Source organism: Echinops telfairi, unplaced genomic scaffold, assembly GCF_000313985.2.
Source record: "Echinops telfairi isolate 266 unplaced genomic scaffold, ASM31398v2 ScPeMD7_7;HRSCAF=31, whole genome shotgun sequence".
Lineage (NCBI taxonomy): Eukaryota > Metazoa > Chordata > Mammalia > Afrosoricida > Tenrecidae > Echinops > Echinops telfairi.
The window spans coordinates 28,211,075-28,225,510 of record NW_022103904.1 but is presented as its reverse complement, the minus strand read 5'-3'; the positions used below and the strand labels follow the sequence as shown (position 1 = coordinate 28,225,510).

Below are 14,436 nucleotides of genomic sequence, written 5' to 3'. Positions count from 1 at the left end.
GAGAGGGAGGTCACTGAAGGGTTATCTCCTATGGAGTTCCCACACATGAATCTCGGGCTCCCACTGTCATCCATAGCCTTCTGCAAACCAGATTCTTACAATTTAGCTTCTAATATTAATCCCTCATTCAACTTTGGATTATATTAATACAATCCATTATGGCTTCTTAGTAACCATTCATGTATGATATCCTTGATGTCATTCCACAACTCTTCTAGTCTTCAGTCATTAAGCTTTAGTATATCAAATCTATTTTTGAGATCATTTCAAAGCTCAAGAGGGGTAAACTCAAGGTTGCATTTTGACTCTCATGGACATGTTTTAATTTTCTTCAACTTAATCTGAACTTGCATATGAGCAATTGATGTTTTTTTCCATAGTTGGACCCTATTTAGCTGACGTGAGCTTCTCCATTGACTCTTCACAGATATAGTAGATGTGATTCCTGTGTATTTTATCTAATGAAGTCTATATGTATAGTTGTCTTTTAGGCTGTGAAAAATGTATTTGAATAAGTCATTAGTGTTTCAGAGTCCATCATGCAATCTCTAATGTTTGTATCATCAGGGCCAGATTTTCCAACTACTAATCCTTACTCTTTGTTTCTAACTTTTGCATCACAAGTAATTATCAATGCATATTGATGGCATCATTGACCAACTGCAGACTGAAAAAGTTGGTGTAATTCATTAATTTCTTTGCCATTGGTTTTAGTGGTTGGTGTGTTAATGTGATTAATAGTTGTAATAAACTTGATTTAGCCATTATACTATCACATACAGTACTGTACTTCACAATAAATCCTTAAATGTTCTTTTTGATGATGAGTGCCATGCTATTCCTCTTCAATTTAAAATAGCAAATACCTGTACATTTCAATTTACTAATACCTAGGAAATTGCTTTTTATGCATTCCATTTCATTTTTGATGACTTCAAATTTCCTAGATTCATACTTCACACATTGTACGTTCCAACGGTCACTGAATGTTTGCAGCCCTTTCTAGTTTGTCTTATGTCCCATTAGCAAATTGAGGCCCTGGAAATGTTGCTTCAGCTATGTCACTAGGACTGACTGTACTTTGAGAAGACAGCTATTTCCCAATCACATTCTGAGTGTCTTCCAACATAAGGGACTCACCTTCTAGCACTGTATCAGACAATGTTCTACTGCTAATTATAAGGTTTTAAGTGGACAGGTTTTCAGAAATGGTCCGCCTCTTCCTTATTCATACTCTGTTTTAGATTGGAAATCCCTTGATGCCCTGCTGGTATGTGAAATATGAGTGGCATATCTTCTGGCAGTACAGCCAGCATAGTATGATAAACTGACAGGCATATGATGCGAAAGAACAATATACTGAAGATCAAATAGGATTTATTCTAAGGTTAAAATTTTGAGTGCTATGAAATCTTTAACGTAATTCACAGTGATACCTCAGTTATCGAACTCAACTTGTTCCCAATTTGTGTTCAAACACTGAGAAGTTTGAAAACTGACCACCTGATTGTATGATTTCTGAACCTATTATTAGCCTCTGGTGAGGAGAATAATGATGCCACAGACACTCTCTGTACAAAGTTCACCCCAGCAAGGGAAGTGAGATTTACAAATGAGAAAAGCTATATCATGAAGCACACACTTACGGCAGGAAGAGCTCCAACTCCCTTAGTAAATAAGATAGGGAAAGCTAGATCCAAGCAATGTGCCATGGACCACTATCATGGGAGGGCTGAGTCAAGAGACGGTAGGTTGAAGGTCCCGAAAGTAGAAGGTTGTAAGCCCAAGCATAGGTGAAGAGGACCAAGGAAATTATGGCACTACAGCCAAAGCTCAGGGTTAGGTTCACAAGGGGGAAATCAGCTCAAGTGAGGTTCACATCCGGGGAAAGGCCTGTGATCAAAGGGAAAAACAAAGAAAACCCCGTCTTGAAAGGGAGAAGAGCAACACCAGGACTGTGAGCAGAAAGAACTCCCTACAACATTGAGAAGTGGCCTCGTGGGCTTCGGTGTATAAAGTGGGGACTAGCAGGGCCAAAGAACAGAACGAAGACACTTTTTGGATGGGACCTAGATCTTCAGGCCCCACCTCTCTTTCATGGCAGTCTGGCCTGTGGGAGAAAGCAGCTGCTAATTCAGGCCTGGCATCTGAAACTGCCAAACAAAAAATATGAGGAAACTGCCAAGGAACCCTGAAGGAAGGGATGCTCCCAGTCCTCTTCCTGAAGTGAGGGAGCACCCAGGAATTACCTCCTATCCTTGCATTGTACGCGATGCCCACAATGCAGTATGAGTTGTTGGCTGAGGCAGCAACTTCTCCTGCACACCGAGTACCATGTCTGAAAGACAGGAGGAAACAAAGTTAGAGCTCAAACTGGCAACTTCCAATGAGCTCAATGTGTTGGTCAATTCTCAAAAGAAAAAATAGGCCTTCCAGCAGAGCCCCTTTTCTGTCCCTTCTCATTGACGCCTCCTCTGGCAGCTGCAACCAAGGTAGGTCAGTCAGGCTTCCCACCCTCAGCCCATTGTTTCTTTTCGGTCCACATGGCCTTCCACCATCTTTCAAGTAGGAGTTGCTTGTTCTGGCTGTTTCTTCCAGCTGCTTGTCTCTTCCAGGAAAACTTCTCTGTCCCCCACCCGGGTCACTGTTCAGAGCTCCTGTTCCAAGTGCTGAGAGTTCAGGCTCCTGCCTCCTAGAAACTTTGGTCGGTACACTGGCCTGCAGTTTAGCAGCTGCTAGGGGCCACTTGAGCTGCGTGTCATGTTTGCTGTGAGTAACATAGTGCTTGGCACACAGTACATCATAAAGATTTTAAGGGCAGTATGAAAGAAAGATAGCAAATGGATACGTTTTGCTTACCTCAGGACAGTTCTCTCACTCTTTTCTTGGCCACCGTAAGTACAGGCCAGGGAAGAAATCTCTAAACTGAATATGCAACAGCAACTAGGGGTTCATGAACAAATGAACCCCCTCCCCAATGCTTTTCAGTAACGATGCCGTTTTCCAATTGACTGCACAAGTCAATTCTTCTGACATAGGTCAAAGTATAGGTGACTTTAAACAGCATGTCTTTCTTTGAAGAGTCCCCAGGGATTGCTATCATTGATTCAAATTTAAAACCATCTTTAAAAATAGACCTGGCCTGTGAGTCAGCTCTGTGGAATAAAGTCATCTTTATTTTCTGGAGCCCACATAGCACAGTGACCCAGGCTCTCACACCCAGATTCAGTATTGCCCTTCAAGGGTCATTTAATTATCTGGATAATTTCTCCCTGCCCTCTGAAGTTATGACCTGAATTCAGGTTCTCTTTGTTCCAGGTATTGTTAGTACCACTGAGTGGGAAAGGTAGTTTGACATCTGAGCAGGAGAGCTAGTGCCTCTGGGATTCTGGGAGACCCTAGAGTTGCTTTGTTAAGCACATGAGCCCAGCCCAATCTTTCTGCACAGTGACATCTGGGCACTGATATCTGAGCTACAGAGTTTACTCCACTGAAAACTACAACAATATGGAGGAAGGACACACCTTACCAAGCATCATGTCAACAGTGGGGAATAAAGGCAAATATTTGTGAAGGAATGGTATGAAGTCAAGCTGTGTGATGTTCCAATAGAAGAAGGACATGTTGAGCACAGTAAATGACTCACAGAATCAGGATTTGGGAGCCTGGGCTCTAACTCCAGGGTAGGTGTCATAGATGTTGCACACATGACCTCACCACTCAAGCCCCACTGCCTGCATGTGCTCAGGGATAACTATCATAACCACTATTTACAGAGCCCTGCCTCCTACAAGGTACTCACATATCTCATGCTTCACAACCATCTTCTGACTCACAGAAATTCTGTAGAATAGAATAGAACTGCTCCAGAGGATTTCTTAGGCTGTAATCTTTATGGGAGCAGCCAGCCTCATCTTTCCTCTGTGGAGCTGCGGGTGGATTCAAATGCCTGCCTATCTTTTAAATAGATATTTAGCACTTTAACTACTTCCTTCTCCTTAACCAGGAATACTTCCAATTAGGGCAAATGGCTATTTTAAAGCAGCAAGTCATGAAGCCCACTGGATCTAAAAGCTTTCTATTTGTTTACAAATATTCAAACACAGTACAAAAAAATCATATCAGTGGGTTGCCCACCTTCCCGATATGATCACTGAAGACAAATGTGTGCATAAGCAAATGTGGTGAAGAAAGCTGATGGTGCCCGGCTATCAAAAGATATAACGTCTGGGGTCTTAAAGGCTTGAAGATAAACAAGCAGCCATCTAACAGAGAAGCAACAAAGCCCACCTGGAAGAAGCACCAGGCTGTGTGATCATGAGGTGTCAAAGGGATGAGGTATCAGGCATCAAAGAACAAAAATTCATATCATTGTAAATGAGGGTGAGTGCAGAGTGGAGACCTAAAGCCAATCTGTAAGCAACTGGACACCCCCTTACAGAAGGGTCGTGGGGAGGAGACAAGCCAGTCAGGTTGCAGAGTAGCAACGATGAAACATGTAATTTTCCTCTAGTTCTTAAATGCTTCTTCCCCCTACTATCATGATCCCAATTCTACCTTACAAATCTGGCTAGACCAGAGGATGTACATTGGTACAGATAGGAACTGGAAACACAGGGAATCCAGGACAGATGACCCCTTCAGGACGTGGTGAGAGTGGCGTTACCAGGAGGGTGGAGCGAAGGTGGGGTAGAAAGGGGGAACCGATTAAAAGCAACTACATATAACCTCCTCCCTGGGGGATGGACAACAGAAAAGTGGGTGAAGGGAGACATCAGACAGTGTAAGATATGACAAAATAATAATAATTTATAAATTATCAAGGGTTCATGAGGGAGGGGGGGGAAATGAGGAGCTGATATTAAGGGCTCAAATAAAAAGCAAATATTTTGAGAATGATCATGGCAACAAATGTACAAATGTGCTTGACACAATGGATGTGTGTATGGATTGTGATAAGAATTGTACAAGTCCCCAATAAAATTATTTTTTAAAAACAGCCAAACAAAATTGGAAACAGAAAAAATATTGGTAACATCCACTTCAAGCTGACCAGTAGACGAGATACTCCCAAAGGAAGAGAATGAGTTCACAAGGGCTACAAGTTTGAGGCTTCCAACTCCCGGAGGAGACCTGGCCAAGCCCTGTGCAGACAAGGAAGTGCCTACCTCTTCACCCCTTGCTAGGATCACTTCTGTGGGAAAAACCATCAGTGATTCTGCAGGGAGAAGAAAAAAGGAGACAAGAAAGGAGGAGACAAAATGGCATACTTATTTTCATTGCTGGCATCATAACGTGGAGATGGGTCATAATCATTTCCATTGACATCATAGCTTGCATAGGAGTCCTAAGAGTGAATGACACAGCATGTTGAAGCCGTTTTAAAAGATCATTTTACTTCTATTGGAAAACAGAGAAACACAAACATGGTACTACCTGATGCTAACATTTTCTATTTTTAATATGTTGCTTTTGTTATCATAGTACTCCAAATTTTGTCTTCTTTTAATACATATCGTAAAAGCTTAGACAGTCTTCAATATTAATCTTTTCAATGACTACAGGATTATCTACAAGCAGATACAATATAACTTATTTTAAAATTGCTAGGTATCTAGAATCCTTATGTTTAATGTGCTTATCACACTTACTGTATGTCAAGCTGTTCTTTATATTAACTCATATATAATTCTGTTAACTCATTTAACACTAACTGTATAAGATAGTAGGCCTAATTTTAACACCATTTTAAAGATGATGAAACTGAGGCACAGGTAAGTTAAGCAATTTGCCCAACATCACAGAGCTAATAAGTAGCAGAGTCAGGAAAGGAATCCAGCAAGCTTGGGTCCAGAACACAAAAACTTTTAAAGCAGTAATATTTCTTGTTGCTAATAATCATGTGATGGCCATTTTCATGTATGGAGTGTCTTCATTCTTTCAGCTCCTCAAACACGGACAAATGACTCTGCAAAGTTCCTCTTCCTCAAAGGTACGTGTGTGTTTCACCAATTCTTCCCAGCTTGGGTTTCCTTATTGCCTAATTGCTTTTCAATTTATATGATTAAGTTGTTAGCACGGTTGAATATACTTGCATGTGAGTTCTGAGGCTTGACTTACATAGTTTGGGGCCAGGTCAGGGTGATTCCTCTCTATGCCATCATCAAGGATGGTGACCACCACATTTTTCCCTGTGTAGCCTCTCTTCCATGCAGACTGGACATTCATCTCTGATCGGCATCGACTGCTCTTGTCATCACAATGCTGTATACACAGAAGAAACAAAGACCCCTGTTAGGAACTGGATTGTGTGCTCCAAAAAGATATGTTAAAATCCTAAAACCTGATACTTGTGAATGTGACCTTGCTTGGAAAATGTTATCAGTTAAATTACAGGTTGTAATCCATTTGAGTGGTAACCTTGAAAAAGAGACATAAAAAGACAGAGGAAGGAAGCCCACATGAATACGTATCTATATGCGAAGGAATGCTTAAGGCTAGAAGATTTTAGGTGAGACAAGAAATGATCTTTCCTTAGAGGCTTCAGAGAGAACTTGGCCAGGCTCACATGCTGATTTGGAACTCTGGTCTCCAGAATTGTGAGACAATACATTTTTGTCCTTATCAGTCACCTATGGACTACCTCATTGCTTTTATTTTATATTATTTAGTTATTAGCATAGTTGAATATACTTGTATGTGAGTTCTATGGCTTGACTTACATTGTTCTGGGCCAGGTCAGGGTGATTCCTAGGATCACTGTGTGTTAGATGTTGGGCTGCTCACTACAAGGTCAATGGTTCAAATCCACCAAGGGAGGAAGATAAAAGTATCAGTTCCATTTAGGAGTTATAGTCCTGGAAACTCTATATTGGGTTGTTATAAGTTGTACCTGACTCGATGGTAGTGAGTTTGGTTCGGGTTTTAGTAAGCTACCTAGTTTATGGTATTTAAAAATATTTTTATTGGCATATAAATCATATATCCTACAATTTAATAGTTCAAACATATTAAGACTTGTGTAATCATCACCACAATCAATTTCAGAACGTTTTCTTCTTTCTTGTAGACAATATTGTTAGCTACCCATTCCCCACCAACTTCCCTTGCTATGGTTCTAGGTAGTTATTAATACAGTTGTTTCTATAGATTTACCTATTCTGGATTTCATCTACAGAAAAAAATATGTAAAACAAAAATACATTGACAAAATGAAACAGAGAAAAAGCTCAAGAGAAAATAAAGCAGAAAATACTAACTGAACTTTAAACTGGGTCAAAAGCGAGATAAGTGATAAAGTGCTACATCTTACCTAAACTACCTCTGCCATAATCGACTTTACAATGGTCTCTGTCTGAAAGCAAGGCTATTCACCTCTCTAGACTATGGTCAGAGAGGATTCACTAGAAGCTTAATCCATGTGGGAACCCAGCAAATGAATTTGGGCTTTCACTGTCATGTATAGCCTTTTGCAAAATGGGAGTTCAGAATTTAAATTGTGATAACATTCCCTCCTCTGGATGGATCTGGACTGATTACAGTGAACCCTCACCACTTCGCGCTTTGACTTCCGCGGCTTCACTCTATCGCGGTTTTTGCGTAACAGCACCCACTGCCTACACCCGCTCCTTCAGAGGAAAAAGACGGCGACCCACCTGTGGAGTACATCCCTTAAGTCATTTCATAGGCTATTGATTACAGTATTTGTAAGAACTATGTATAATAATACTGTATGTGAAATATGTAATACTGTAAACTAGATGCCATAAATAATATAATAAATAATAAATGATAATTGTAACGTCCAAAATGTTTTACTGTATTTTCCCTTTTTCGTTTAATAAATTGGGTAATACGAGTGTAATGGTGACTAAAAGGTGTTTTTTCATGTCCTCTATGCTCTAACTACGAAAATATTTGATTTACAAATAAGGAATCCTACTTCGCGGAATTTCATTTATCACGGTAGGGTCTAGAACCGATTAACCGCGATAAATGAGGGTTCACTGTATTTAGTTATAATCCTTGGCTCACACAGGCTGGTGTGCTTCTTCCATGTGGACTTAGTTGACACCTCACATAGATGGCTTCTTCCTTTAAGACAACCTCAGACACTATTCTTTCTGATAGCTGGGTATCAACTATTTCTTCACCACCCTTTGATATAGCATCCATATCTTCAGTGATCTCTTCATGAGGGTAAATATTGAGTACAGTCACATCATAACAATTCATTGTTTTTGGATTAGGGCTACTATTAAGTATGAACCCCAAATCCATTCATATCTATGAATGTCTCTGGCTCTCAACAAGATGGACTGACATTGGCTGCCACAATGGGTTCAAGCACAGGCACCATTGTGAGGATGGCGCAGGACCAGACAGTCTTTCATTCTGTTGTGCACACGGTCACTAGAGGTCAGAACTGACTTGATGGCATCTGAAAACAACAACTAGTTCACTTTAGCGACATCATTATCATTTTATAATAGAGAACATTATCAATCACCCCCATGGGGCATAAGGTAATTCTATTAATTTAATTTAGCCAATTGTATAGAATTTAAAACACTGTTGAGAAAAGCAAATTATACATGTAAAGGCTGGATGATTTTCAGACTGAAATATATGAATTGTTGACTTGTACAGAATGAAAGTTTACTGAGTGGCGACAATATTTACACAACCAATGAGGGTTGAGGGTAGGGCAGAATTTCAATAACATTTATTCACAAAGGCAGAACAATGCCAGCCAGACTAATACACGTCATAAAGGAACAAAGCGAGCATGAAAAGAGTAAATAAAAAAGAGTCCATTCATTGGACACCCTCAAAGCAAGAGATCCAAACCCAAGTCCAATGACTGGAAATTCCGTAACTTTGGGACGGCACTCCTCTCCTTCATTTCACACTACGGTCTCTCAGCCCTAGGTCCAAGAAAGCGTGTCAGTCCTTAAATCTGCTAGGAGTCGGAAGTAAAGCCCAGTTCACTTAGTAGGATTTCCATAGGCTACAACTACAGGAACAGATTGGGAAATCATACAATGAAGCAGGGGTCCTCAAACTTTTTAAACAGGGGGCCAGCTCACTGTTCCTCAGACCCGTTGGAGGGCCAGACTATAGTTAAAAAAAGCACAACAAACTATGAACAAATTCCTATGCACACTGGACATATCTTATTTTGAAGTAAAAAACAAAACAGGGCAAAAAGACCCGGCGGCCTGGATAAATGTCCTTGGCGGGCCACATGTGGCCCGTGGGCCACAGTTTGAGGACCCCTGCTGAAGAATAGTGTGCACCTGGAAAGGATAGAGTGTATGGTCCCAGTTGTCTATAGCACTCAGCCTGGGTCAAAAGGGCTAAATAGAAACTAGGTCAAAAGTTTCCAATACATAATACTGGAGTATTCTCCCATTGGGGTCTACATAAGTATTGTTACATATTTCTCCCTTGTTTACCTCCAGTCATAATTGTTATAGTCTTCTCTGAGACAGATATGTCCTCTCCCTTCGTCCCCATCTGCACCACTACCACCTCTTGCCTTGAATTTTCAGTAAGGATTGCTAATCACTCTTAGGAGTGTTTGCTGACTTGGGGTGACCTTAGTACAATGTTGTATAGCCACAACGGAACAGTCTTCTTCCTCTCTCTCCATCTTGATCATCTGACCCCAGCTGAGCTGAAGTTTCATCCATTGAAGCTATTTTTAAGATGTATAAATAAAGGATATGATCTATCGTTCATGGGCACTAGGTAGGCTCACTACCTCATTGCTTGGGAGACAAGATTAGAATATTACCTATTTTGAGGGCAAAGTTTGTCTTTGTCTTGGTGACTAACTTTATAGTAATGGACTCACATTATTTTTCCTTTTGTGACTAACATCACTCAGCTTAATGGCTTCCAGGTCCATCCATGTCATGAGGCCTTTCATGATTTCATCACTGTTTTTAGGGTTGTATAATATTTCATTGCATGTATCAGAGGTTTTTTTTTTATCCATTCTTCTACTGATAGGTATTTGGGCTGTTTCCAGCTTCTTACTATTGTGAACTGTGTTGCAATGAACATGAGAGAGCATTCGTATGCTTGTGTTGTCTTTTACTTCTTAGATATGTATAGTCCCAGTAAAGGTACTGCTAGATCATATAGTATTTCTAATTCCCAGTAGTTTTAGGTAGCACCATTATCACTTTCTACAATGGTTAAACATGTTTACAAGGCCACCAGCAGTTATAAGAGTTCCAATCTTTCTGCATCCTCTTCAACATTTGTTCTTCTCTGTTTTTTTGAATGGGGCTATCATTTTGAGTGGACGTGGTATATCATCGTTTGATTCACACCTCCTGGATTGCTAGTGATAACAAGCATTTCCTTATGTGCTTATTAAGCATTCAAGTGTCATCCTTGGTGGATTGTTTACTCATGTGCTTTACCCAGCTTTTACTAGAATTATTTGTTTTGTTTTTTATTTTATTGACGAGTTCCAGAATTCTACAGTTTTAGTAATTAGTCCCTTTTCTGCTGTGTCATTGCTAAAGATTTTTTCCCAATCCATGAGCTCTCATTTTACTTTTCTGATGAAGTTGTTTGATGTACATGTTTTGTTTTTAATAGGTCTCAGTCATCTATTTTGTGTCCTACTGTGTGTTTCCTTTATTGTATTTGGTAGTATGGACCTGCCCTGTTATCAAGTTCGATCCAGCATAATCAAGATTACATTGGTTTCTGCCTGATAGTAAGGCTGTTCGAGACTCTTGCCTTTGGCCAGAACAAATGTGCCAGCAGCTCAGTCTGACTACATACTCTACAGATGGGTTTTGGGCTCTGTCCTCCATAGGCTTTTACAAATTGGGTGTTCCTAACTAGCTCTGATACTTTTCCTTTCACCGTATTCAAATTTTGTAATTATCATCTTTGGATCACACAGGCTGGTGTGCTTCTTCCATATAGACTTAGTTGACTCCTTGCTTAGATGGCTGTTGGTTCGAATACAAGCCTTTAAGACCCCAGACACTATTTCAATTGATAGCCAGGCACCATCTACTTTCTTCGCCATATTTTGCTGTAGCACCCTTATCTTCAGTGATCATTGTGTAAAGGTGAGTTATCGAGCAAGGCCGTGATATAAGAACTAATTGTTATTAAGTTAGAATTAGGATTTAGTGTGAATCTAAAACCCATGACTGAATCCATGCTTTGTTACTGTTGTTGTTGTTGTTGTTGTACCTTGGGAGTTGATACATATCATTCCATGGTTCCAACCTGTCAAACATGATTCTACAATTGCTTCCACAATCAGTCTCCAAACACACTTTTCCTTCCTGGACTTCTTGACATCACCTCCTTCTTATTTCTCCCACCCCTCTATATTGCCCTTCCCCCCCAATCCTTGTTATATTTTCTTTTAAGGAATTTCCCTTCTATTTCTAATTTGAGTTTTCTTATTAGAAATGGGGGTTGACCAGCCTATGTGATCCAAGGATGATAAATAAAATCCAAATCCAAAGAAAGGACTGGTATCAAAACTTAAATTGTGTACACTCGATTTGAAGAAGGCAATGGATGACAGTGGGTACTCAAAATCCATTTTTAGAGTCCCTACATGGATTAATCCTCCAGTAAATTCCCACTGACTATAGTTGAGGGATGTATATAGCCTTGTTATCAGAAAAAGTATTGTAAACTCAATTACAGGAGATATTATTAGCTTAAAATATGATAGCTGATCATTTATGCTCCCCTTTGACCCATTTAAAATTTGTTCTACCCCACCCCCAGCCAGTCCTGGGGCTTTGGGGCTCGGATCAAGGGGAGTCCCTCTGGGACATGGGGGTACAGTGAATGGTGTGACCCTTTGCTGGGCATGCCTACACAGTAGGGGATGCTGGGCCCCTCTAGGGTTTCCCGTATGGGCTCTAATAAATTTCTTCCCTTTTGTTTAAAAAAATTTTTTTGTTGTTCTAGTTTTTAATACTTCCTGTTCTTTTTATTATTCCCCCCACCACCCTCTGGTTTATTTTGTTTTTTATATTGGTCTTTCATTCCCACTTTTTCTTATTTTTTCATATGTTTTAAATGAAGGTTGGATGGGTGAAGTTATAGAGACAGTAACTGGATTGAAGGCTTACTGGGCGTATGAATTGGGTGGGGGAAGTTGGAGGGAAATGGGAAGCTAATAAATACAAGATGGAAAAAAAGGTTCTTGATCTGATAGTGGTGATGATTTCAAAACTCTTTTTAATAAGTCTGAACTATGCAAATGTATGATATATGAATCATATGTCCATAAAACTATTTCTGAAAAAAAAAGAAATTGGTGTTGGATATTGGCAAATGCTTTTTCTGCATCTATTGATATGATCATTTGGTTCTTATTCTTTGACTTGTTTATGTGGTAGATTACATTGTTTTTTAATATTGAACCATCTTTGTATCCCTGATATGAATCTCACTTGGTCATAATGAAAAAAAATTTTAATATGCTGTTGGATTCTACTAGGCATAATTTTGTTGAGAATTTTTACATGTTTGCTCATGAAGAAAATTGCTCTGTAGTTTTCTGTCTTTGTGGGGCCTCTACCTGACTTTTGTATCAGGGTTATCCTCACTTTATAGAATAAGTTTGTAAGTTTGCTGTCCCTTTATATATTCTGGAATATAGTCTGTGTAGAATTGATGACAGCTCTTCTCTGCATACTTCGTAGAATTCCCTTGTGAAGCCATCTGGTCCTGGACTTTTCTTGGTTGGAAGATTCTTGGACACCTTTTTGATTTCTTCTTTTGTTATGGGTCTGTTCAGGGTTTTATTTATCCATCTGTGTTAATTTGGGGAGAGCATGAACTTCTTGGTATTTGTCCATTTCTTCTAGAATTCTAAACTTGTTGAAGTGCAGCCTTTCATAGTACTGTGTTCTTACTCTTTTATTTCATTTGGGTCTGTTGTGATGTTGCCATCTTATTCTCTAAACTATACATCTGCATCTTCTTTTCCTGTTAAATGTTCCAGCAGTCTGTCAATTTTCATTCAAAATGTCATTCATGGATTTCCCCCCATTGTTTTGGTTTCCCAGTTCATTCATTTCTGCTCTAATTTCTATAGTTTCCGCCCCCCCTCTTTTTGGAGGGTTTATGTTGTTGCCCTGGTTCTAGTTGTTGGAGATGTTAAGTTGTTGATTTTGGCTTTCTCTCTTTTTTCATATGTGCATTTTTTGCTATAAATTGACCTTTGATAATTGCCTGTGCTATGGCCCAAAAGTTTGGGTATGTTGTGTTATCATTATCATTTGTTTTAAGGAATTGCTTAATTCCATCCCTTATTTGATCTATTACCAACTTGCTTTTAAGCATATTGTTTACTTTTCATGTGTTTGTCTTTGTGTTCTTGTTCTTTCTAGGGTTGATTTCCAGTTTTATAGCAGTGTGATTTGAGAAAACTCACTGTAGGCTCTTGATATTTTTTAATTTGCAAAGACTTGCTTTGTGGTCTCACATGTTATCCATTCTAGAACATGTACCATGTATGCTGAAGAAGAATGTACATTGTTCTGTTATCTGGTGGGATGCTCGGTGTATGTCCAGGAGGTTGAGCTGGTTGTGTGGTTTAGCTCTCTTTCTTTATTAAATGTATTTTGTGATGATTTGTCTTTCCTTGAGAGTGGTGTGTTAAAGTCTTCTAATATTATTGTTGCACTGTTCATGTCTATCCACAATTCTTTGAGGATTTGATTGATGTATTTTGAAAGTTTTCATTGGGAGCATATGTTTATACTGGTTACATATCCCTGGAATTACTTTAACCATTATGTAGTGTCCATTTTGGTCACTTATTAAGTTATTTGTCTTGAAGTCTATTTTATCTGAGATTAATATTGTCACTCCTGCCTTTTTATCATTGGCATTGGTTTGGTGGATTTTTCATCATCCTTTGATTTTCAGTGTATTTATGTCTTTGAGTTTAAGAAGTGTTCTTTTAGGGAGCATATATAGATGGGCCTTGTTTTCAAACCCAGTCTGATTTTCTGTATCTTTTGATTGGTGCCTTTAACTCATTGACATTCAGTGTCTTTATTGATAAATGTGAGCTTGTTGCTGTCATTTTGTTGTCTTTGTGTTTACTTTCTTTTTCATGGGTGTGTGGTTATTGTATTTTTGTTCTTCCTCTAATTCTGTGTTGTTCTGAGTGTCCTTTCATTGTAATGGTTTCTGGATGGTACAGTCTTATACGATTCTCTGCTGTTGTTGATTCTCAGCCCAAAGTGATCCAGTTAATATTTTTGTAATGCTGGTTTTGCTTTTAAAAATTCCTTTAAGTGGGTGAAGGGAGACGTCAGACAGGGAAAGATATGACAAAATAACAATTTATAAATTATCAAGGGCTCATGAGGGAGGGGGGAGCAGGGAGGGAGGGGAAAAATGAGGACCTAATGCCGGGGG

The 14,436-nt window shown here is 39.4% G+C and overlaps 1 protein-coding gene across 1 annotated transcript in view; it reads right to left on the bottom strand.

Annotated features, from left to right (window-relative positions):
- Nucleotides 1-14,436, bottom strand: part of PCSK6 (proprotein convertase subtilisin/kexin type 6) — a 241,318-nt gene that overhangs the window by 134,601 nt on the left and 92,281 nt on the right. Inside the window, exons 5-7 of the mRNA XM_045286304.1 lie at nt 6,121-6,264; nt 5,271-5,347; nt 2,250-2,338 (exon numbers count right to left, since the gene is read on the bottom strand). Of these exons, the coding sequence (XP_045142239.1) occupies nt 2,250-2,338; nt 5,271-5,347; nt 6,121-6,264 (310 nt within the window). The remainder of the gene's footprint in view (nt 1-2,249; nt 2,339-5,270; nt 5,348-6,120; nt 6,265-14,436) is intronic.